At 35.5% G+C, this 25541-nt stretch overlaps 1 protein-coding gene across 1 annotated transcript; it reads right to left on the reverse strand.

Moving 5' to 3' along the window:
* Window positions 1-811: 811 nt before the first annotated feature.
* Window positions 812-18716, reverse strand: LOC140148562 (adhesion G-protein coupled receptor G7-like). Its single transcript, XM_072170558.1, has 11 exons — window positions 18614-18716; window positions 12829-14286; window positions 12113-12237; window positions 10901-11047; window positions 7836-8199; window positions 7292-7458; window positions 6632-6802; window positions 4841-4953; window positions 2893-3158; window positions 2646-2712; window positions 812-1301 (listed from the first exon to the last, which is right to left on the reverse strand). Exons 1-11 carry the CDS (start codon window positions 18687-18689, stop codon window positions 845-847), a joined length of 3411 nt encoding a protein of 1136 aa, XP_072026659.1. The 5' UTR covers window positions 18690-18716; the 3' UTR covers window positions 812-844.
* Between the last annotated feature and the right edge of the window lie 6825 nt (window positions 18717-25541).

Below are 25541 nucleotides of genomic sequence, written 5' to 3' on the forward strand. Positions count from 1 at the left end.
ACATGGTTTTAAAAAGTATTTTAGTGTTTAATGGACGACTCAGGTATTAGCTTATATTCATAACACTATCAGTGTCACACTAACATACATTTACTCCTTTTTTATATCAACTAACACGTCACTGCATGTTGTATACATTTCATTCAAGAAATAGTTTTACGTGATGGTATTTTAATTTGACGGTTTCCTGTTGTATTCTAGGATATCAAGATGAATCCTGTTATCTTTGGTATTTTTCGCATTTGGGAACGTTATCGACACAAGCTGCATTGTTCCACAAGCCTCATCACACTTTACACATTGTCGCTTACCACTACGGCTCCCCATCATTCCATAAACCCATTTAACAACAACAAATCAGTTACTTCTGCTTAAAAAAGCACACCCTAGACATTCCACAATATTGACCTTCGCAGCCAGTTAAAATGAGAAAACTAGCAGTAAGTCCAGGGGAATTTCAAGATAACTCAATTTCCACGAGAGCGTCTAAACAACATCCAGGGTTCGAACCCGCAACCTCTCGCATGATAGTCGAACGCCTTATCGATTGAGCTAGCTTTAATTCTATTTTAAAAAAGCGCAGTGATATATAGCGCGCTCATTGACCTCCATGAGCGCGCTACGCACAGACACAACGCCTGGACGTTGGCCCACAAGCCTCAGCACACTTTACATGTTGTCGCTTTTTACTTTACTACACAGCTATTAATAATCAAATATCTGTTGTGACAATATTGAATTACATACTTCTTTTTCATATCAATCTTTCTTTTTTTCGTTCAAAAACAAAACAAAACAAAACAGATTGTAATTTTACTGCTACAGCCTGTACATTTTAATGGCTTCACGCTGTACTGGTTCCAGCGGCACTGGACGCGGTTTCTCTTTTGCCCACATCATAACTTGTTTCACGTGATGGTACTTTAATCCAGCCACAGTAGTAAGGTGTCAATACCTTCCGTACGTCTTCTGCCCTACAGCAGAATAAGATGAAGATCATGAGTCCCTGAAGAGAGTTGAAAATGCAAAATAGCACTTGAAAAGTTTCAGTAGCCCCCGGAATCATGGCAAGAAATCCAAAAACCCAGGTCAAGCCGAGTAAGACTGATATGGTGATAGCATTTTGCAGTCTCGCGTATATTTCTTCTTTCCGATTTGTGTCCTTAAATTTAGCGGTGTTCATTCGTGTTGTATGGATACTGTACATGATCACAATAAATGTGACAGAATTGTGTAATAAGACGAGACCAATAGGCAGGATTTGAGCGTAGTAAAATAGAGGACCCGGTGAAATAAAGCAGCTGAAATACAAATGAAATTAAAAGGTAAATTACAACTTAGCATTTAAAAAAGCTCGCGCATTGAGACCCTCTATATCACTTTTAACATGGCCAAGTTTGGGTTTTCAGTGCTTTTGTTTGAAAAAATGATGACACTTAGTGTACACATATCTATTCATTAATATAACATTAAAGATGATCAGCAACATGCAACATCTGGGTTGGTCTAAGAAATACTGGCACTTTTTATCATAGAATTTTATCTCTTCAAAGTAGGCTACAATTATGATTATGTACCAATCTGATCAAAATACAACTAAATCAAGAAAATGTTGCAAATAAATTGGATTTCTTTGCACGTAAACTGCACACTTCAGTTTACTATTTCTCATTGCAAAATTATTTTGTACACATAGGCCCATGGGTAGATTTGCCATAGGGCAGAGTGGGCACAGGCCCAGGTACCACGGTCTTTGGGACCAAAACTGATACCTGTGTACATTTGCGTGATCAAATTAATCTCATATTTGACCATTGTAGCTTTTTGCATAAATTAGTTCCAATTTTAACAATATTTGACCATTCAAGCGGCTTCAATATGGCCAAATTTTTTGCACGGTTTGCGCACATTTGTACTGTCATAAGCCACGGATCCAATGCTGATGTGCCCATGAACCCCCAAATAAATCCTCTATTTCATTTATTCCTGTAAAATCAGATAAACACCCTGATTTGGGACACATCTAAATTAAGTATAAAATGAAAATTTCCTTGTGCTTGTATTTCATGCGCAACTGTTCCACCGGGAATGTTTCAAACATTTGCCTCCCTCAATGACATGTGACCCAGATACAACACCACTGGAAACAACACTATTAAGTATGTTTGTTATACGATAATGGGTGGGGGGGTCAAAAAGTTTTGTCTGTCAAAGAGGGGGTCAAAAAGTTTAGCAGTCCATCGAGGGGGGTCAAAAAGTTTTCGAGCGAAAAATTTGAGGTAGACCAGCCCTCCCTACCAAAGTATTAATGAACACTCCCTAATATAATCATAAAAGCTCACGGACATGATAAACTTCACTGATCGTAGCAAGGTCCTACATTCCTATGTAGCATTGTAGTATAATGGTGTGCAGTAAATAAGTGACGTTATATTTACGTATCAGACATGATCCAGTAGACTGCAAAATATATTTCCTTTAACATCCATGACTATGAATTGATTGTACAAAGTGTTTTTTTTTACAAGTTGTATCTCCGTTCTTTAAAATAAACTTATATGTTGGATGCAACATTAGATATCTGATGAGTGTCACTGTAATGAAAGCATTGATTGGTTTGACTCATAATCATACTACATACTTACTGGTCATCACTAGTGTATTGATCATGTGCTATTCCAACCGCTACACCCACCACAATGAGGGGACAACCTGTAATTAAAAGGATGATATTTGCGGCTTACAAAAACAGAAAGCACAAAAAACAGCAACATCGCTAAAAAGGGTTGAAAGGACTTCAAAAAGTCTCCATTATCATTCAGATTGCAAACAAGGACTTCAAAAAGTCTCCATTAACATTCAGATTGCAAACAATCTATTCGTAAATCTTACCCCAAGCAATCAAAGTTGCCACCTTCATAAACCAATCTCTTTCTGCTCCAAAAACAGTCACCAATTTTGAATAGAGATTTCGAGCTTCCACAGCCATCCACATCATGGTAGTTAACGTAAAGTAATGAATAAGAGCAGCAACCACAACACAGCCCACTTTAGAATTCACTGCCGTGTCTATCCCAGCAACGAAGACGACGTACAATGAGAGAAGTGAGATGCAAAAATGAATGAGGACAACTCGTTGTCGCGTGGATCGCAGCTTTCTAAGAAGTGAAGGAAATATGAAATATGCATTACCGTTGGTGTATTCAGATAAAATATTTTAACTAATGTAACTATCTATTACTATAAGCTTAAAAGCTTATAGTAATAGATAGCATTAGTTATTTTACTTAGGCTATATGACAATCATTCAGAAACTTTTATATGACTTGCAAGACCATCGGGTAAGAGAAATAAATACTTGTTTGTAATTCTAAATAAACCATGTGCAATGCTACGTCATCAACACAATGTCCTCCAAGATGGATTCCAGAGAGTCAAACATGATCAGTCCTGTACAATGATTTTATAAAGTCGATAATATATTATCGACTTACATCACATGGGCGCAGCCATTTGCAGTTGGCGCCAGGTTGTCTGGCATGTGGCTTGAAGCTCTGCGGGTGGTCTTCCTGTAGTTTTCAATGGCAAGATAGCAACTGTGGCCATTTTTCTGCTTAGAAAATTGTATTTTGTGCTAATTTAAAACAATATTACAGAAAATTCTCTGGATAACTTTCTAAATCTCTCGACAAAGATTTTACAAATATTGTTTTGTGCATTGTATGTGAAATTTAGAATCACCCAGTGCTCAGAATTTTTGCCGTAAGCGGTTTATCAAAAAGTCATGATTCATTTTCAAAATTCTCCTATTCATTTGTGTGTGCAGCTGAAAATCATCCAGCCATCTGACAATGGGTGGTCTGCTAATGGCTGCATCATGAGCTCTACTCGATAATATATTATCGACTATATAAAATCATTGTACAGGACTGATGATTCGAACTAGTGATTCAATTCATCGTGTGAGTTCAAGAGCGTGGTATTTGCATTTCATTTTACAGGAGAAACAATTTTACTTATTTATTTATGTTTACTTTTGAATTATGTAATTAAAATTTAATTAATCGCTTCTAAGATTTGTAAAATAGCTTAAATAGTTGTGCATTTACCTATATTTTCAAGTCCATAAATAATTACATTTCTCCCAAAAACGTTTTTGCACGGATCCGGCGAATTGTCATTTTTAAATATTTGAAATACAAGTAGCCTATAGACTCAAAATGGCAGCCATTTCAATTGTAGATTTATAAATATAGTCGAAGCATACTGTATACGCCGTAGAAGTGACGTAGTTAATCGGATCAACTACCATAGCAATAGATGAATACAATTTTGGTTATATCGCCCGCACTACAACGTTCAGGCGGTACCGATGCATTGAACCATAGATGTCAAAGAAATGCTAATCACTTGTACCTGTAAGATTATAGTCTCTTTGTATTCATTCTATTATATGATTGAAGACAGGTGATGAGTGCAACCTGCTGCAGTGCAGCGCGGTATATTCAAAAATTGTATTCATCTATTGCTATGGTAATTAATCCGATTATGACGTCACTTCTACGGCGTATAGAGGCCCTGCATGAAATTATCGATTGGCTCCAAACAAAGGATTTGAGCCGGTGTCCTTCACCGTAGTTATGGCGGAGTGCAGTCCATTCAATCAAATGTTGTCATCAACCTATTTGATCGTAGTGCAGGGTTATGTGTGTGAGACGAACTGTCACGGTAGATTGCAATCATGCTTTTGTTGAATGCATTTGAGTAGTCCGCCATATTTACGGGATGATACGTCACATGCAAGGCCTCTATAATGACAAATAAATTGAATTTCACTTACCTAAATCCAATGAATATGCACAGTGTTAAAACTAGGGCTATTATCGATATTGCACATCCGACATATGTTATTACATTCAGTGCAGCGTCTATTCGTCCATGCCCAGTGATGTCCTTTACGGAAAAAAAAGAAAAAAAGAAATGATACATATTTAAACAAAGTATGATCACATAGTAGGTCTACGCCAAAATACCAACTCAAATTCAACAGTGGCTTATTTTGGTTGAACTCGTCTATTGCTGGTATTCTGATACTTAAAAACTCCCAACAAAAACGTTCAGGAGAAATTAGCAGAAGACTACTCTGGTTCCAAGATTATAAACAAGATTCGCAGCACATTTCAGTTTTAGTTTCATTTATTTCACCATGTTTTTGTATAAATACAATGAAAGAGAGTAAAATAGTTACATGGCGGGTAAACCCCCGGGGTAAACCAAAAGGAGCAAAGCTCGAAGAGAATTGGTCACCCTTAAAGCAAAAGATTTTTCATAAGGTGTCAACAGTTTCGCCGTTGTAATGTTCGTAAGGTTTTTCCTGTTTTATTTTTTAAACTATGTTAAGATCACTTTTCATGTTTCCGCTTATTCAATCTTACGACGGAAAAACTCTTGAACATGATAAAATTGGTAATTTCTGTTAGTACGTTGTTTAAGCCTCTGTCACGGCGCAATTATTGTAATCGTCCAACATTATGACATAAATATCGCCTTAGTGCGTGTATCGGTTATCACGAAAGTGCACGTCTATGGCAAGCCAAGGGGTCCAAAAGCGTGGAACTGCTACGCGTAGCTTCTTTCTCGTTACGAGCAGCTTATTAACCAATCAGATTCGCGGGTTTAAACACGTGGAGCTGATGTAAACATCCTCTCTCACAAATATTACGTTGTTAATTTTTGTAAATGAAAATATCTGTAGTATATCAGCAAAAAAAAGGTATAGGTGCTATTAAAGTAATATCTGAACAGAATGATGATTGTTCTATATTTAGGGGGCTATCATTTTCTTCGGAAGGGGGTCCCAAATATATAGGGGGTCATACTTTTTTGGAAAGAAAAATAAGGGGGAGGTGGCCATAAATTGATAATGACAAAATGTAGGGAGTCACAAGATGACTACAGATAGTGTGTTTATTGTATTCAAAAGACTGATTTCAATACAATTTTAGCCTGTTAGGGGTAAGGTGTATCGGTGGTGGGAGCCGGGGGTCATAAAATTTTTGATGCCGAAATAGTGAGGGCCGCAATTTTATTGACGCCGACTTTTTGTAAATTTAGCCCCCCCGTTCCGAAGAAAATGATGACCCATTACTCTCTCCATATTTACACAGTGGCATGTGATAATGATATCGCTTTCCCTGCTTTACATCAGAAGTAGTTGTTGTTTGACCTTCATATCCCCTGCACGGCTAATACAGCCCGAGTATTGCTATTAAACACGGTGTAAACTTGGAAACACTAAATAAATAGGCTTTGTGTCATTTTAGCCAGGCATTAGCAACATGTTCTCTTGACACGTGCTGTGATTTGGCCTCCTTACCCGCTCGTTATCTATGCTAATTCCGTAAATTAATTACACGATATAATAATTGTGAAAGAGGATACCTAGCACTATACCACGCGCAGCTAACGACCTAACCACGTGATTAAATTGACTATTTTGATTGGTCAAACAGCTGCACGTAGCTTTAAATAAGCTGCGCGTAGCCATCTCCACGTAATGAGCCGCTTAGCTTGCCATACACGTCATGGAAGAGGATAGTAGCACTAAAACTAAATGTAAAACATTAATTACCATAAGAACTGCAAAGTTGGTAAGATGATTACACTGACACACTACTCTGTCATTTTCTATCCCAACAAATGTACATCCTTCAGTAGACCAATCACCAACACCATTTTGAAGATCAAAATCCCAAAATACACACAGTGATGTGTTTGAAACAAAGCTTGCAATGTCAGGTATCTGGGAAAAAATACAATGGATTTATCATGAAGACCAAAATCAATTATTAGTTGACTTTCGATACAATAACCATAATTTGTTAATGTTTGCCAAGTACCATTACCTCTTTTACTATTTACGCGGAGAAGACATCACATTACAAGGTTTTATTTTTATTTTACAGTTCGGATATATTTAATTAAAATCTCATGTTCCTTTCCTTCTCGTACTGGACACATTGATTTTCCTGTTGTCACTTTTAATATGTTTGATCTACTTTCAAGCATCAAAACTACTCATTTCCTGATGTTGGGTGTGAGAAGTTACAATTTTCTTGAAACAGGTTTGGATGACGTTAGGTCTGTCCACAGAATGGTACCAATTTAAGTGCATGCCTAATACTCCGCTTAATTTGATAATATAGTAGCTTTATTTAAGGTGCGAAGCAAAGTAAGTTCTAATTTGATCAACCATTTCTAGGATATTGACACAAGCAGGTATATTACCAACCTGATACGGCAAAAATTTGATTGTAATTGGCTCTTCAAATTTTAATTTGCTACTTCCGAGAATATCCCCTGACACAACCGATCCAGCTACTATCAGATTCTGGTCTTTTGACGGAGAAATGAAAAGAGAACTTTCTTGGTATACTTTGAAGCTTACTTGCTGTGTTCCTGGATTAAATAAGAAGATAAGTAACAAAATACAATGAGAGATACTTTTAAACGTGTAAATAAGGGAACATACAGTTAAATCAAATCAGGTAAATGGTTAGTCTTGTTATTGCAATCATGGTTCCTTCCTGCAGATCAAATTTGAAAAAAAATATGATAGTGATAGTACAATGTGAAATATGTGAAAAACATTGCATTCAAGCTGGATGTCAAAATGCTATTCCTTTTATCTTTTAAAATATCAGCAATCCCCCTCGACTTTGTGACTTATAAGTCTGCAATTATCCGGTCAATCGGTCACGTTCTTTGGGTTGTGTTTATAAACAATAAGGCTCACATATCTGAAAATCCAATTCATCATGGAATTATTTATTTACCTTTCATTCCGGCAAACAGGTTTTCAGGCATTACGATGGATGTCTCTATATTTTCAGGAACCTGTGACACATCAGTGACAGTTTTTACATTTTTGTCTGTCAGACCATTTTCATCTTTGTCTTGCTTGACAAAAAATGTCAGCCCGCCAATAATATTACTTGTACCATCTTCGGTTGTGTTAATTGTAAGAGCATTGACGGCAAGTGCTGGTTCAATTATCCTCACACTATTGAAATGACGTAGGGAGACTTCTATTTGATGCTCTAATGAAAGTATGATGCTGGAGCTTGAATTTGAAGAATCGTCAGAGATGATTTCTCCTAAAATGAGATTGTTAACAGTCTCGACCACCAAGGTTGTTACCTGCAAGTGGGTTTATCATAAGATAATGTTAATATGTAATAGATATATTTCCTGATTAATTGGGTTATTTAGCAGGCTTAAAGGCCCATTCAGTGATTTGCTCATCGGGAGGACCGTAAAAATCATAAGGTTTTGGCACATTTGTTAGTGTCATAGATGTGATGTGCTAACATAGCCTGTTAGTGGTTAAGCTGAAAACCGTGTATTAAAGACAACAGAAGTCATTTTGCACGATCTGTAATTTCTCTACATAAGTAGAGAAATTAGCTACATGTATTTGAATTGGGCTTCATCTTTGTCAACACTGCTGTTTTCTCTGTTTCTTGACAAATCTTTCACTTCAAAAATATCTAATGACAATTTGAATGACTTATCCTTCACTTTTAGGCAATTTATTAAAAAAATTCAAATTTTTTACACTTACGCTGAGATTACTGAATGGGCCTTTAATGATACAAAAGTATCAACAAGAGGATTTAAAGGTAGCGATGTGGCTCAGATACAGATAATAATAATTAAGATTAATTATTATATTGGTCTAAAAACGAAAATAAATAAATTATTGGATAATAAAACTTGAATCTGTTTTGCACGGACTAATTTTAAGTCTTTCTAATTTATATTAGGAGCAAGTCTAAAGGTTGTTTTATATTATATCATTAAAAATATTTATCTCTATTTTGTTAGACATTATTAGATTATTTTACAGGTCTGCGCAAACATAGACTGTGGATCATTAAATAGAGGCAAATTACGTTTATCATGAATACATAAATGTTATTATGACATACGCAGTGACACAAAATACAACGATACATCCCAGACATCATGCACACACCCACCCAAAGGATAATATACTGCCTACAAAGAGTATTACACTTTACACAAAAGCAATTTGTTAAAAAGACTAAAATGCTAAAGTCGATAGATGGAGTATTTGCGTATTTTGATATCCCATTCGGCACGATACAACTTTATTCCCCTAAGCAATATGTATTTGAATCAGGTGGTGGCCGCATTGCATTCTCTAAATTCAGTAAATTTTCATCGTCAACCATGTAATGGGATTTTTTGAAATTTTAAAACGCTTGAAATATCACAAACAAATAGGCCTATGTTGATAAATAATATAAATACAAGCTAAAACCGTTGGGGTTCGATAATGAACCCCACAAAACTAACCGACTATATTGGAAAATGCCATACGGCCGGGCGGTTTCACAAGTTGCCGGCTCGATCATGTCATCCGCCGCCTGATTTGAATGACAAAAGGTAGTGTTTCAATCAAAAGTGAAAAATGTGGATATTTCCCCCTTCAGGGTGATTTGTAACGGGCTCATTACAGCGTGACAGTCTAACGCGAAGTCCTGTGTTCATAATCTGCATGTTTCGAGGAAAAAGTCAATATAAATTTTGTCACATTTTCAAAGCTCGCCTTTTTCATTCATATTGCTATAGGTTTTGGAGAATAAAGGCGCATCGTGTCATAATAAAATTCTCCGTCTATCATAATCAAACACATTGATAATTTAGTTTTACTGTCTGTAAAGAAACTGCTTATGTCTTAAGTGTGTGGATAAATTTTGTGCGCAGCATACAATAATATCCAGATACAATCAAACATGCACATCCACCCCACACACCCCACCAACTAACCATCACGTAACCATGGTAACACTCTTCTAATGTACAAACACACACGAAAGTAATAAAAGAAGAAACATTTAAAATAAAAGTGAAATTTAAATCAGGCCAGGTTAAGGGCTGGGGTATGAACGTTTGGACAGTATTTATTTTGGGACATTAGAGCACATCAGACATATCGAATTGCATTCTGAATACGAAGAATGTCATTCTGATATCAAGTAATTTTGATTTTTGAAATTCGCAATTTAATACACATTTTATGGCAAATCATTAAAATTGATATTTTTGATATTTAACAGTACTTGAAGTAAACTTTATAAATCTGATGATTTATACTTAAAGTGTATGTAGGTGGGATGAAAAGCCGACGATCAATTGAAAATTTTGACCTTTCGTATTGAAGATATAGATTTTTTTTCCCAAAACACCAAACAAAATTAGGTCTTTTTGGGAAAAAAATCCATATCTTCAATATGAAAGGTCAAAATTTTCAATTGACCGTCGGCTATTCCTCCCTGCTACACACACTTTAAGAATATGTCATTAGATTTATATAATTTACTTCGAGGACTGTTATATATCAAACATTTGAAAAATATCAAATTTTTATAATTTGTCATAAAATTTGTATTATATTGTGATTTTCAAAAAATGAAAATTATTTGATATCAGAAAGACATGCTTCGTATTCAGAATGCAATTCGATAGGTCTGATGTGCTCTCATGTCCCACAAAAAATACTGTCGAAACGCAATAAACGCTCATTTTAGATCCCTTAAGCCCTATATTGAACGAGCTTGTTCAAATATAGTTAATTAAAATAAAGTGTTGAACTACTTGTTTCACATCATGATATCATACTTTCATTTCGTATCATAAAGTAATTAACGCTTTAATATTGGAAACATCGAAACTAAACATTTGACTTACAAATATGTAATGGTAAACTTTGGACATGTTGGACACACAAGATTAATTTCATTTTGATTCATAATGATAGATATGTGTGCAGTTTTATATGTTTAATGAATATGATGCTGAATCAATTACCAACCTCCTCGGATGAAGTTTCAACAGCGACGATGTTACTCAAAGTGTCTGCCACATTTTCCATATCTTCTGGGGTTATTGTTTTAATATCATCAGTTAAGTCTTCTAGGGCATTAGCAACCTCTTCCACATTATCTTCCACCACTGGAATCTGTATGGAGGAAAGAAATTATTAAATCTAATATTTTCCCTTGAGCGGTCCAAGGCGCCAAAGTAATTGGAAATTTCTCGGTGCTCCATTTTACCAGTCTGGATTCCAACGTTACGTTCGAAATAAATGGCTTGTCAACTTTCTATTCATAGTTTTTAAGGGTGGTCTTAACCCTGGAATTATGGAAATGTTTGCGCCTCATAACTGCTAAATTATTGGTCTAAAGTATGATAAAGTATACATATTGAAAATGAATTCATCTGTGAGGTCAAATTTGGGCGTAACCACGTAACAAAAAATATTAATCTTTAAAAACTAGATAAAAATATTTAAGACCCTTTTTTTTAAATATTTTGACCAACTTTTTACCAAAAAGTCTGATTTTCGCCCATTTATTTTTGGTGAATTCATCAAGTCTTTCCCATTCTAACTATATATACTTTTATATACTTTAGACCAACAATTTAGCAGTTATGAGGCCCAAAAGTTTCCGTAGCGTTGCCACGGTATTTTACAAACTTACAGTGGTGGTTTGCTAATTATAAAAGTCTCATTATGTGTTGAGAAAGCTAACAGCTGTCGTCATAATAAACAATTGCAAATTCCCTGGATTTAAGGGAGATATATTATCTTGAACACCATCACATTTTCTGCTAAATCCTGATATATTTTATAGTATTATATTAAAGCCTTAATGTACTATTTCCGTCAAATTTTAATTTTGTTATTCTTTATTCAAAATGTTGAAATAATATTAGTAATAACTGCCGGGAAGGGTTGCTGCCCATTTTAAGCTGAAATAACAACTTGAAGGTAAAGTGAAAGAAACACCACTGGTTATTTTGACCATTTAACATGTAGTTCTATAGGAGACACAAAGTCATAATTATGACTTTATGTCGAACTTTGCTCTGTTGACCTACAAAGACAACAAATTTGGCAGATTCCATTTAGGTGCAAGTTGGGACATGTGTAAACATTACAAATATGCAAAAATATCTGGTTTGAAAAAAATAAACCAATTCATATTATAAGATCGTACATGGCTTTAATAATACGGTATACCTGTGGTAAATCGTCAAGCTCTACTTCTGTTATCTCCCCGCAAGATTGAGTTTCATGTGGCATCCACATAGCAACAAATTGTTCCTCGTCAAATGCACACAACCTTTTTGCTTTCCCGTCTCCCCCTGTAATAAAATAATCAAATACTCCTCATGTACTATATATATATAGCTAATTATAGCAGCAGGGAATAGTGATGTAAGTAGTGATAATAATAGTTTAAGTACAGCAGCAATGACAATAAAAATAATAACATCGATATAATTAACCCTAGAACTATATTGACCCATATTTTGTAACACGGAATACGAATCAACTCCCCTAATTTTCAATTATAACGTCATACAGGGTGTTTAAAATGAACTGTACCCAATGGTGGGCCTCACCAACCCCCCTCCCATGTGGCTATCTTTCATGGCTGGTCCTACCCCCAGGTAAGGTGCTAGGGTAAAAAATTATCACTAGAATGAGCACAAATGTGGATCTGCGTTTAGCTTAGGTCGTTTGGGCGTAAACATGGTAAACAAGCATTTATTATGACGGAAAAAAATCTTAGGGAGGTTGGTACATCTGCCCTAGTTCTAGGGTTAATACTACAGCTCGTTTTTAAAAAGCACAGCAACATGAACCATATGTAATAACGGTAGTGTTCACATTAGGTCAGTGTAACTGCAATAACCAGCCGTATTATTACATACGATAAAAATAAAACTTACCCTTTTCACTATCTAAGGGACATCTTTGATTGGATTGTGCCATTGTTCCAGCTGTAGTACGCGGCCACGACAGAATTCCAAGTTCATCGTCTTCCGTCTCATCCTCTGGGCAGTATGTTACCGGTATAACTGGCTCAGTTATGTGGATGGAATTATGATCAAGTGCATGTCCAAACGACAACTCATTTCCAAAACCATAAAAAAATGCTCCAAATTTGGCTTCACTCGACAAGTGTGTTATATGGTTAATACCAGACGTGCTGAGTTCTTTTCTAACCACGCATTGATTCCCTTCTTGGAATGCCTCCCAACCTGCACCTTCAATCACCTCGCCATTAAAAAGCATGCCTCCTAAAAGTTTGCACGGCAAGACCAAGCTCAGATAACTGGATAGTTCATATTGCTGCAGACCAAAATGGGCAAAAGTTATAGAGTTTATGTATTGTTCTTGCGGTGGCACAATCATCATGAAGGGATCACCAAAATGTCCAATTTGACTGTCACTCGTTTGTCCTTTTGCAAATTGAACAACCAAAATCGGTCTTGTTGCGGTTATTGTGATGACACGATGTTCGGTTGTGATATCTTTGTCAAGATATTGTCCTGTATTCATTGGGAAGGTTCCAAATGAACTTAATGTAACATTTGTATCATCCTGAGCTGCGACTATACGGGCTACGTATCCCGCGTCTCGAGCAGCAAATGGCCCCAAGGTAAAATGTTGACCAAGTCGATCAACAGAAGGCATATATGCTGCAATGTGATCGCAGTCTAAATCGTAGACTGTAACAAAGGTACATTCTCCTCCTGATAAAACAGTTATTGGCTTATCTGTTGTGATCTTCAATCCAGTACAATCAAATGAACACAGCAATTGTAAAGACTGTTTTGAAGGGAGAACAAATCGTATGGTGCCATCTCCATTTTCAGAGTACTGAAAATCTCCTGGGAATACGAGATCATTGAAAGACATTCCTTGATGCTTCGTCATGACAACATTAGCAGGGGCATCACTAGAAGTCAACACAATCTCTGAAGGATATTTTGGAGCTGGTTGATAATTGGCTATGAAAAACTCGTACCCTGAAGCAGAATCAAACGGAGGAACTGGAAAGGTAGCGAGACTACTTTCGGCATAAGATACAGCAGTGACATAAATGTGACTGTCAGATGTAATAATAATTGTTCCAGTCTGTAATGTTTCTGCAATGTTTGCTTCAGCCTCAGCAGGGGCTGTTACAGTTGTTGCCATCCGATTCCTATTCAGTATAACTTGTGACGACCACGATATTCCAGGAGCCGTAAGATACACATTAGTAACATTAGTGTAGCTGACAGAATGAAGTTGAATGCTCATGGTTCTGTGTCTCTCCATTGGTCTTCTATTGGTTGGGAAACAAAATATAAAGTAGTTTCCCGATAACGTATTGGTAGGATTGACATCCTGCTGTGATGTATCTGTTAATTAAAGAAGATTCAGATAACAATGAACAGAGGGAGTATAAGTTTTGAATCAAATCGACAATTTGGTAACTTCCATTTGAAATACTCACTCCAGTTGTGGAAGATATAGGTAAAGCCATAATACAGGGGGAGTATGAGTTACAAAATGATAAATTCTCACCAATTACATTTGAAAAACTTACTCCCCTTGTGGAAGATATTTCCAAAATCTTCCACAGGGGGAGTGTGGATTTTAAATGGAATAGCCCATTGAGTCAAAAGTTTTAACTATGCTATCACATCAATATTACTCTGGTATCAAGACATATCCCTAAAGTAATATTTAGGCATGTTTAATGAGGCATGTTTGTTCTGATCATTAATTATGCTCGGTTAAAATAGATTTCTAATTTTACGAATAACTGCAAAAATTGTAATTTAATTGAACAATGTTTGAAGAGAATGTGTTGAAACTCTAGATATATGATCTACAATGAAATTCAAATTATAAATAATTTAGTCTTTTGTGTTTAGACTTCGGAATATTTTCCAAGGTGCAATAGCTTTACCCAATTTATTTGGAAATACGCTACGGGTATTTTCGCGATAAATTTGCTCTCTCCCTTAGGCTCCATAGTATACCACTTGATTGGAAACCGTTATTTACCGTATACAATGTGGGTATACGAGCTTTACATGGAACTTATAACCATGCCTTTTGAGCTTCAACGTACCCGTTGATTGCTCGGCCATTTTACTTTTCATTTCCTTCAATGTAATTCTCAGGACAGAACAATTTGCAATGTTTTGTGAATATACACAGGGCTTCCTAATCATAATCTTACCCATTTTTATACATTATATTTTTGGTTTACATAGTGCACTTACGTCCACGGCGAATTCACCGTGACCTTTCCAGCCGCAAACCCGCTTATTGAAGATTAAACCGATATATGCAGTACTAAGTCATTATATAGTAATCTATTGTCCAATGCAAATTTTTGACCACCTGATAATTATTGATCCAATGAGCGACCGAATTGTCCGCTACGGACGACTTATCCAATCGATAATTGGAATAACACGGCGAGTTTGGATAGATGGTAGGATTTCCTTTTAATAAAAATGTATGTTCCCCCGTTATTAAAGCTTGTACCGGGTTGAAGATTCAGATATTTGGAAAAGAATAAGTAATTGAAACATAGAGCAAGTACTAAAATCATAGCTTTTATACTTTTTGATATCATATGATACTAACTAGTTCATCCCCAACAGCTACAACACAGCGCTACCAGTAGGGTTCAATTGCCTATTATGAGTGCCCCTGTGTTATGTGCATACATGTAGTTAACAATAACTGCATGATGAGATGTTATACGCAACTAATGTTGACCAATCATAAAATATTAAAGATAGATGTAATGGACATTATGCAATACCACGTTACTCATCTTCATTTAAATACCTCTGACACTTTCCACCAACATGGCTGCCATTTTGTTTGTTTTATATGCCGAATAAAATAGATTCTTGTCATTTAATTGGTTAAAAGAATATACTAGGCTAGGCCAGGCTGTTTGCCTAGGGCAGGCCCATTTTGTCAGAGAGTGACGACTAGGCCCCAGACCGAAGACCATGTAAGGCAAGGCCTCATTATCTGATTATGTAGAACTATGGTTGAATTTAGGTGCAAGCATTTTGTTTATTCTGACCAACCCTTTTTCTCCAAATGATCGTCTTTAATGATAGACTTTTAATAATCCTCATATTTGCGGTATTATCATTCAATCAAGATCATGGGCAGTTCAGTGTGATTTTGTCTAAAATTCGAAGTCCGTGTCGATTATTTTGAAGCTTAAGACTAAGCCTAGTTTTAGCGAGTTTAAGCTTTCACTCATGTTTTCACTGCACTGCATAATACTTAAATACAGCTTGATTCACCAACACGTTTGAAGCTTACTTCTCTACTGATTCAGTCGTTTTTGGACACAATTTCTCTGTTTTCTTTTGTTTTGTTTTCACAAGCTCAGTGGAATCGGTGTTGGCGTCGCCAAAACCAAATCAGTCTCTTCAACAGGCTTAATGACGCACATGGCAGTGACACATTGTAAACAGCGATGTTATTCAATCGAGAAGAAGATATTTAAATGACTATTGTCCCGGCAATAGTAAAAACAAGAACTATTGCCCAGGGAATAGTATACAAATATTGACTCGGCGACGCATCGGGGCATAGTCATGGTTTTGAGACCACCACGAGCCCGCGCTTTTAACCAATCAGATGGCGGTAATCTTTAGATGAGGTATATAATACAACATAGTGCAGTTATGCTGCACAGCAAACATGATTCGACCTTTGCAGTACTTAAACCGGGTTAACAGGAAATTACACCAGCAAAATAAATCGATAAAGTCTAGCCCATGCCCCATCCTCCACATTGAATGGTGGACTGCACTTATGCCCAAATATGGCACTTGCCAATCAATAATCACCCACTTGAAATCTCCTAACTCGCTCCACTGACCAAAGTTATGAACAGATATGGGAGATGTTTTTGCTCTCATCTGTCATTTACATATCAGGGAGGTATGAACATTTGCGGATGCCCCACCTACTCAGTCTTTAACCTACATGTAATTTATGTACATTATTCTTGATTGACAGAAAGTACAAAAAATATCCGTCATGTGGTTTAGCTTTAATGCCCTTCGAAAGAGAGCAGTCCACAAGTGAGTGATAGTCACTAAAGGTTGCATTCGATTTACACAGGGAATTTTGCAGGCCATGCCGTGCCCTTCCTTACTAAAACACCAAAGTGCCAATATTTCCAAACATCTGAATTAGCTAAAAATTTAGGCCATGTTATAAAACTATATTTTCTAGAATTTCAGAGAGTACAAAAAATATTGGCCGGTTATTTTTCACACAGTGACGTTAACTAGATAATGCCCTATACCTCTAACATACACTGTTTGTAGAGGTCACACGTCAATGGTGAGAGCACTGTGTATTGTGTATAAGAAAATGAACAGTAACTGCAGTATGAATTGCACAATGATAACATTACGAAAATAGTTTGTTAAACTGATTTATATCCTTTAGTTTTAGGTGACCTTAGGTTTTACTATAATGCAGATACGAAGTATAAAATTCAGCTACTTTAACCGCATTCTTCGCCTAAGGTTATTGAGTTGACTTAACTACCTATCGGTGATCGTTATACACCCAAACTTGAAGTGGTATAGAAAGTCAGTTTTGGCAACCTCAAGTGGTAATGTGTACGACATTTATACATCAATATGCAATAATGTCTATCATAAATTAGTTGCTACGTGACTGTGTCCCCGACTGTATCTAATTGACTTAAATTATTAAAATGAAACATATTAAACCGGTTGTATTACAACGCCATGATTTATGGTTTTGATACCTTAGTCACAAACACTTATCGTTCAGCCGTATGTTGTAATATTGGACAAATTGTCATGATTGTGCATAACATAAACATAATTCTACACTCGTAAATTCTATTCTGTGTTAGATAATGTGATGACTTAAAGGTCCTTGAACCGATCGACAGCCTCATCCCACATTTTTCTTCTAAGATCTAAGAATTTGGTATCATATTTTTCTCATTACCCCAGTAAAATTTAGCGAGTGTACAAATTAGCCATTGTACCGGTGGTAACTTACCACAAGGGGTCTCTCATGAGCTCTCATGATAAGCAGGTGATTTAGGCAAAAATCTAAAATTTGTGTAATAACATTGGTTTAGGAAGATTTCTTAACATGGGGGGGGGGGGGTGCTGCAAATTAGACAAAAAATGGTGGGCCACCCTGGGGGTACACTATTCCAGCCCCCCCCCCAATTATTGAGGGGGCTGACCCAAACCCCCATCCCCCCGGTTCCTAAGCCTATGCACAAACTGAAAGTGATCCATTAACATTTTTTAATTTCTGCTACAATGCAGGTGTTCTAGTGTAACATGAAAACTTTCCACATTTTTTTAATATTACATTAGATGTATGTCTGCACACACACTACCGGTCTTTTACATGCTTGTTTGATACATGAAGTCACCCTTATATGTCACATTGCAACGGAAAATTGGGGAACATATGGGGAAAGGTCAAGAAATCGACTTTATATAACGTTAACAGAGCTGCCTTAGTATCAATATAAATATTTATTACAGGCGTTCTTGAAATGAACTCTCGGAAGTATTACAAAACATGTGTATGTATTTGGGCCATATTTCCTCCGAATGTTACGGTTTTATGTGTATGTGCTAAAGAAGTACTGTTACTGATTTAATAAAAAACAATTTAAAAGTTTCTTACCTGTACAAACTACCAGCATAATGAGAAGAACCACTGCCAGATTCAGAAGCACGGTAGTCGCTGTATTGCTTGCCATTGCGGACTGACAGCCGGTGCACGCGAGTAGTTCAATGTTGATGCTATGGCAAAATGATAAATCGATTGATTCAAAACTTGTGTATGAATTGTATATTAATCATAGAATAAACATCAAAGCTGGGTTGTCACGAAGCTTGCAGGTATTTCAAAGGTCAATTTCATAAATTATTTCGCAGTATTCAAACAAATAAACCAAAATTGTGATATATTGAGCTAAAGAATGCTTAGAATTCAAAGTTAAATAAAACAGTTTTCATTAAGAGTAGGTGTCCGACGACTTTATTAACCGTTATTGCCATGCATTCGCGTATTTCCTCGCGCTGTTCCATTCTTGTCGATTTTTCTATAAGTTTGTATGTTTCTGCCTTACTTCATTGTATTATCACTGCACTCTGTATCATCCTATCTACCGACAATGATATGCCACGCACCATAACACTTACAACCATGCGCACAAGTATTTTTTCATAAAGGTCAAACTTTCACTTTTCTATATCAAAATTAATTTAAGTTATCTATTTAAGTAAAATAAATTGCTTTTAATTCGACATATTGGAGTGGTGGGTGTACAATAATATGGTCCTGTGCGTGTTATTACTCGAGGGTAAGTGGTAACGTATATTACACTTTTCTAATGGCTGCGCAAATATTCATTATTAAATTAAAAGAAGGGGTCGACCCCGTGGCCGACTTATCATCGCCTTTACAATCTGTTTTTATGACAAACACCTATCGTAGCAGTCATAGCCGGGAGACAATCATCGGCTCAAAATAAGCAAGATTTAGGATTGGCCATCTCCTGAAAATGACCCTGTTCCATTCTTATACCGTAAAACCCCGTCTACAAGGATATACCCAAGAAACGCCCTCAATAAAATTGGTTGCTTGTTGTATTTGGAGTTTGAGCAAATATATACTAGCACTGGGTGGCTATGCATTCCATCTAAGTATGTTGTAACACCAATCAATTGTATTGACATAATAACGACTGTTTCGTATATCAGGATCGTATAGCTCAATTGATAGAGCGTCAGACTTTGGAACTGAAGACATGCTGAAGAGAGCATGGTCCGGGCACCGGTTCCGTTTTTTCATTCTCGTTTAATTTTAACTTTTTGACATGTTCTTTTTATCTTTCTTCAAATCTACCTTTCTACTTTTAATTTTTTTTATAGTTTTTTTTATAGTTTTTTTAGTAATTTTGTGGTTTTATAGAAACTAGTAAAAGCATTTTTTCTAAATAATAGCGAAACCCACGGTTAGACAGATGTGTTGTAACTACTTGTCTGTCCTCGTCTTTGCAATAAAACCTATGTTGCACCTTTGTGCCATCCCAATTCTTGAGGTAGGGTGCGTTTTTGGCTTAAGCAAGATTTTGTTTCTACTTGAAATGAAATCAAAATAAATATTGTTCTGTTGCCACAATAAAAAAAATAGATGAGGAATAATAATTATTCCATATTTGAATCTATTGTCCCATCAAGAATAGAGTGTCTTCAAAAACTTCAATCAATTCATCTGACAAAGGAAACTATTCTGGTCATTCAATTTTGTTTCGCTTGCACCTGTTATATCACAGGCGTTGGTAGAGAAGGCACACTTCTCTTGTCTTCACCGAAGTAGTGATGTAAACACTAACATGATTAATTACCATAGCTAGCAATGGACATACACTATTTTTTGTTCCACTTGAACCCATACTATTCGCTACTTGCACGGTTCCGCCATTATGCACTATGTGCGGGGAGAGCCTCGAACTGGCAGCATACATGAAAGGAAGAATTATGTAACCTTACACAGAACGTTATGACTAGTTCAATTCCCATTCATGTATGCTGCCAGTTCGAGGCTCTCCCGCACATAGTGCATAATGGCGGAACCGTGCAAGTAGCGAATAGGCTATTCGCTGTCGATGTGACGTAATTAATCGGATTAACTACCATAGCAATTGATGAATACAATTTCGAATATATAGCCCTGCACTTCATCGTTCACGTGGCACCTATGCATTAAACCATAGTTGTCAAAGAAATGCTAATCACTCGCCATGTAAGATTAGTATTTATGAAAAGAGTGGTATTCAATCTATGTTTGGTGACATACGCGGGTGATTAGTGCAATCTGCTTGATGGTAGTTATTGCGATTATTACGTCACTTCGACAGCGAATTGTAGTATAGACGAATCCAACAAGCCAAGTGATGGTCAGAATTTATTCGGCCATTATACGCTGGTGAAGTTGCGTAATTAATCGGATTAATTACCATAGCAATAGGTGAAAACAATTTTGAACATATCGCGCTGCGCTACAAGCAGGTTACACTCATCACCTGTACTGTGTATGTCTGCAATCATAGATTGAATACAATACTGGTCTTTTCAAAGATCTTACAGGTGCAGCATGATATGGTTCAATGAAGAGGTACCGCCTGAACGTATCAGTGTATAACGCGGTATATTCAAAAAATTGTTTTCACCTATTGCTATGGTAGTAATCCGATTATTACGTAACTTCGCCAGCGTATTGGAATAAAACAGGAGGATGTGAGTTCATAAGGGCAATGTCGGGGATAGGTCACAATCGATGTGGAGAGATGAGAGGTCCGACCAACAGCCATAGCGATTCAACTAATTCCAGCGGACGGTCTGTGGCTAGTAAGGAATCGTCTTTGACCACATGCGCAGATCTGTCTCGTCAGGAAGATATTTAATATCCCGAATTTATAATAGGCCTATGCCTACCAGTTCCATCGTATAACCGATCTGCTAGAGAATATTTGTTACCATGTTTAATAAATTCGTATTTATCGTATAATAAAATGTAGCCAAATGTATATTATGTGTCACACGGTTTTCTGCTGAACCACTAGCAGGCTATGTTACCACATCTATGACAATGACAAAGGTGAATTTTGATGATTTTTACGATCGTCCGGATGAGCAAATCACTGAATGGGTCTTTAGTTCCTCCTCTCCTTATCCTGCCAATATTATATGAATCAAAGAAAAATAAAGAAAAATAAAATTAAACAAGATAAAAGACAAAGAAAAGAAACAATAAAAGAAAAACAATAGAATAAATTAAACTAAATATGAAAAAAAAATGATCACGAAAGGAGTCTTTAGAAAATGCAAGAAAATATAAATGAAAAGTTTGAACAATATTTTGTTTATAAAAGTTTGTGTGACCGTGATGAGGCTCGAACTCACCATCTTCCGATCTAAAGAACCAAATTCTTATGCCTTGCCAAGTGAGCTATGCTCGTGAGATGCGAAATAAAGATAAAATAATACATTGTATACCTGCTTGTGTCGGTAAATGATTTGCTCAAATTCCATAATGATATAATATTGTGGAGGGCGCTAGCGTGAAATATGCTATCATCACAGTCGCTTCTATTCCTTATAGACGGGTTTCTACGGTATTCTTTTGCATTTTAATATATTTATTTATTTATTTATTTATTTATTTATTTATTTATTTATTTATTTATTTATTTATTTATTTATTTATTTATTTATTTATTTATTTATTTAAATTATTGAAATTAATCATTTTTCACAAACACTCACCGTTCAGTCGTATGTTGTAATATTGGACAAAGTGTGCATAATATAAAGCATTATAGTTCTACACTAATAAATTCTGTTTTGTGTTAAATAATGTGGAGTTTTGACTTAAAGGTCCTTGAATCGACAGATTTATTTATTTATCTCATTAAATTATTTATTTATTTATTTATTTATTTATTTATTTATTTATTTATTTATTTATTTATTTATTTATTTATTTATTTATTTATTTATTTATTTATTTATTTATTTATCTAGTTAGTTAGTTAGTTAGTTAGTTAGTTAGTTAGTTAGTCAGTTATAGTTAGTTAATCGCAGTCACCTTAATAACAATAACGAACAACTCTTTGGATTCGTTACTAGACAAATAATAAAATCTGATAGCTCTTAGTTTTCAACCCTTCCTTTTTGAACTTTTTGACCCCTGCGCATGGAACTATTAAAACCACGTTGAATGGATATATCGTGATTTTAGCATTCTCATTTTACGGTTCAATAGATAATAATAGATATCCACGAAAATAACCTATTTCCAAAATTTCAGTTGATTAGGATATTGAATAGAGTACAAATAGCGTACATGTTTTGTTTTTTGTCACGGGGGGTAAATTTCACGTACAAATAGAAAGCTCTGAAAATCCAATCAAGAATTAAGGGTTCGTGCCCTTGTTTGCTGGTGCGATTTTTACGGGACGGCACTCTTACTTTGTACCTATAGAATCTTTCAGGTGGTATGCGCCGTGCATTCTCTAAATTCAGTAAATTTCCATCGTCAACCGTGTAATTGAATGGGATTATTTTTGAAATTTTAAAACGCTTGAAATATCACAAACAAATAGGCCTATGTTAATAAATAATATAAATACAAGCTAAAACCGTTGGGGTTCGATAATGAACCTCACAACTCACAAAACTAACCGAGTATATGGAAAATGCCATACGGCCGGGCGGTTTCACAAGTTGCGGCTCTATCATGCCCCTCGCCGCCTGGAATCTTTACGGTATGCGAGTTACGCATAATTTGCGTGTATTATATAAATGCCCCATTGGTCTCTGTTTTGTAATTTACTATTTAAGGTCGTCGACAACCGGAAAATACAACTGATTATAATAGACGATATCCCCGACGATATCTTTGTCCAATGACTGAATCTGCAAAAAAGGTTATGAACAAAAACAGTATGTACTCATAACTTCTGGTGATATAAAAATCTCATCATTTAAGGGATCCAAAATGAGCGTTTATTGCGTTTCGACAGTATTTTTTGTGGAACATGAGAGCACCTCAGACCTATCGAATTGCATTCTGAATACGAAGCATGTCTTTCTGATATCAAATAATTTTCATTTTTTAAAAATCACAATATAATACAAATTTTATGACAAATTATAAAAATTAATATTTTTCTAATTTTTGCTATATAACAGTCCTCGAAGTAAATTATATAAATCTAATGATATATTCTTAAAGTGTATGTAGCAGGGAGGAAAAGCCGACGGTCAATTGAAAATTTTGACCTTTCATATTGAAGATATGGATTTTTTTCCCCAAAAGACCTATTTTCTTTTGGTGTTTTGGGGAAAAAATCCATATCTTCAATACGAAAGGTCAAAATTTTCAATTGATCGTCGGCTTTTCATCCCACCTACATACACTTTAAGTATAAATCATCAGATTTATAAAGTTTACTTCAAGTACTGTAAAATATCAAAAATATCAATTTTTAATGATTTGCCATAAAATGTGAATTAAATTGCGAATTTCAAAAATCAAAATTATTTGATATCAGAATGACATTCTTCGTATTCAGAATGCAATTCGATATGTCTGATGTGCTCTAATGTCCCAAAATAAATACTGTCCAAACGTTCATACCCCAGCCCTTAAGGGGCTGTGCAACAATTTTTTAAGCCATGTGATATGGGAGGGTGAAATGGAATGGCCAATAATAATTTTAGCAAGCCAAAGGGAGGAAGGGAGGGTGACAGAGGATGAGCCGTGGGTCACGAAATGTCCCTTTAATAGCGATGGGACTCTATAAACCATTATACTTACAAAAAATCATTTTTGTAAGTATAATGGTTTATAAAAATCGGCCTTTTTGTTGTGTTGTTTGTTCCAGCGTACGTAGATCCGTAAGATAATTTGAGCATCTATACGACAGAATTTCAAATTTGATTACTTTTAGTCTTTTCTCTGCGTTATTTCTCCTTCCTCCCAGATGTTACACTCTACTGTCACTTTGATTCAAAATGAGACAGCAACTAAAAGATAAATGCTTATCATCAAAAATATCTACAAACCTGCCTTGTCAGCACTTCCCGGGGATATATTGGTCGTTTGCCGCGTTTCCGTAAACGTTATCGTTAAAACATCTAGTGTACGATAAATAAGATATAACTTACTTACATTGCTATTACGTGTAATATATTTTATTCAAATTAATCCAGTATGTACATTATTATAGGGTACGGAACACCCAGCACACACAAACTATTTTTTTTGGGTTTTGATCAAATCATTTAATTTCTCATCATCCATCTATTTTTTCATTTTAATATCGTTAAATGTCTGGTTATATAAAGGTCATGGAAACGTTTTAAAACGTCTTGTAGGGAAAAACACAGCGAAAACATTTTTAAAATATTTTCAAAATGGTATGATAATATTTATTTACAGTACTTACCATTACTTACGTTTTCTTGTAGAAAAAACACTACAAATCTTACAATCTTGTCAAATGTGATGGTAATATATACATTTTATTTACTATTACCTACTTTTTGCATTTTAATATCGTAAATATAATATGTCGGGTTATAAGGTCATGGAAACGTTTTAAACCGCCTTGTATAGGGAAACATTACAAAACCATTTCTAAAATTATGTCAACATGTTATGATAAAAATATTTTTTTGGAAAACATTTGTGCAAAATATGTTGTCAGTACTTAAATATCATTGTTTTAGAATATCAAAAATGTTTTTGAACGATTTAAAACATGTAGTCTATTATACCCTTTATCATTCTTTATATAATCCGACATTTAAACGTTTTCTGGTAACCTTTACTAACCTTTACATAACGCTTTACATTTTATGTGATCACAACCATGTCCAAATTTTATATTTCATTTTAACAAAAAAAAAAATCATATGGATGAGGCAATGACACAATCCAAATCCCAAGTGTTATTATTATTTACTCAGCCAAAGAATTAAGGTACCAGTTATTTCCACCACTGTATATCCTATACAAAGACAGACCAGCAGCCAAT

The sequence above is a fragment of the Amphiura filiformis genome, chromosome 3, assembly GCF_039555335.1.
Source record: "Amphiura filiformis chromosome 3, Afil_fr2py, whole genome shotgun sequence".
NCBI lineage: Eukaryota > Metazoa > Echinodermata > Ophiuroidea > Amphilepidida > Amphiuridae > Amphiura > Amphiura filiformis.

Excerpts from the sequence above, each read along its gene's own strand:
- LOC140148562 (XM_072170558.1), bottom strand. The coding sequence starts at position 18,689 with ATGGCAAGCAATACAGCGACTACCGTGCTTCTGAATCTGGCAGTGGTT. Across the intron at positions 12,238-12,828 it reads TCCCTTAGATAGTGAAAAGG|GGGGAGACGGGAAAGCAAAA; the intron begins GTAAGTTTTATT and ends ATTTTATTACAG. Across the intron at positions 11,048-12,112 it reads AGCTTGACGATTTACCACAG|ATTCCAGTGGTGGAAGATAA; the intron begins GTATACCGTATT and ends TCCTCCATACAG.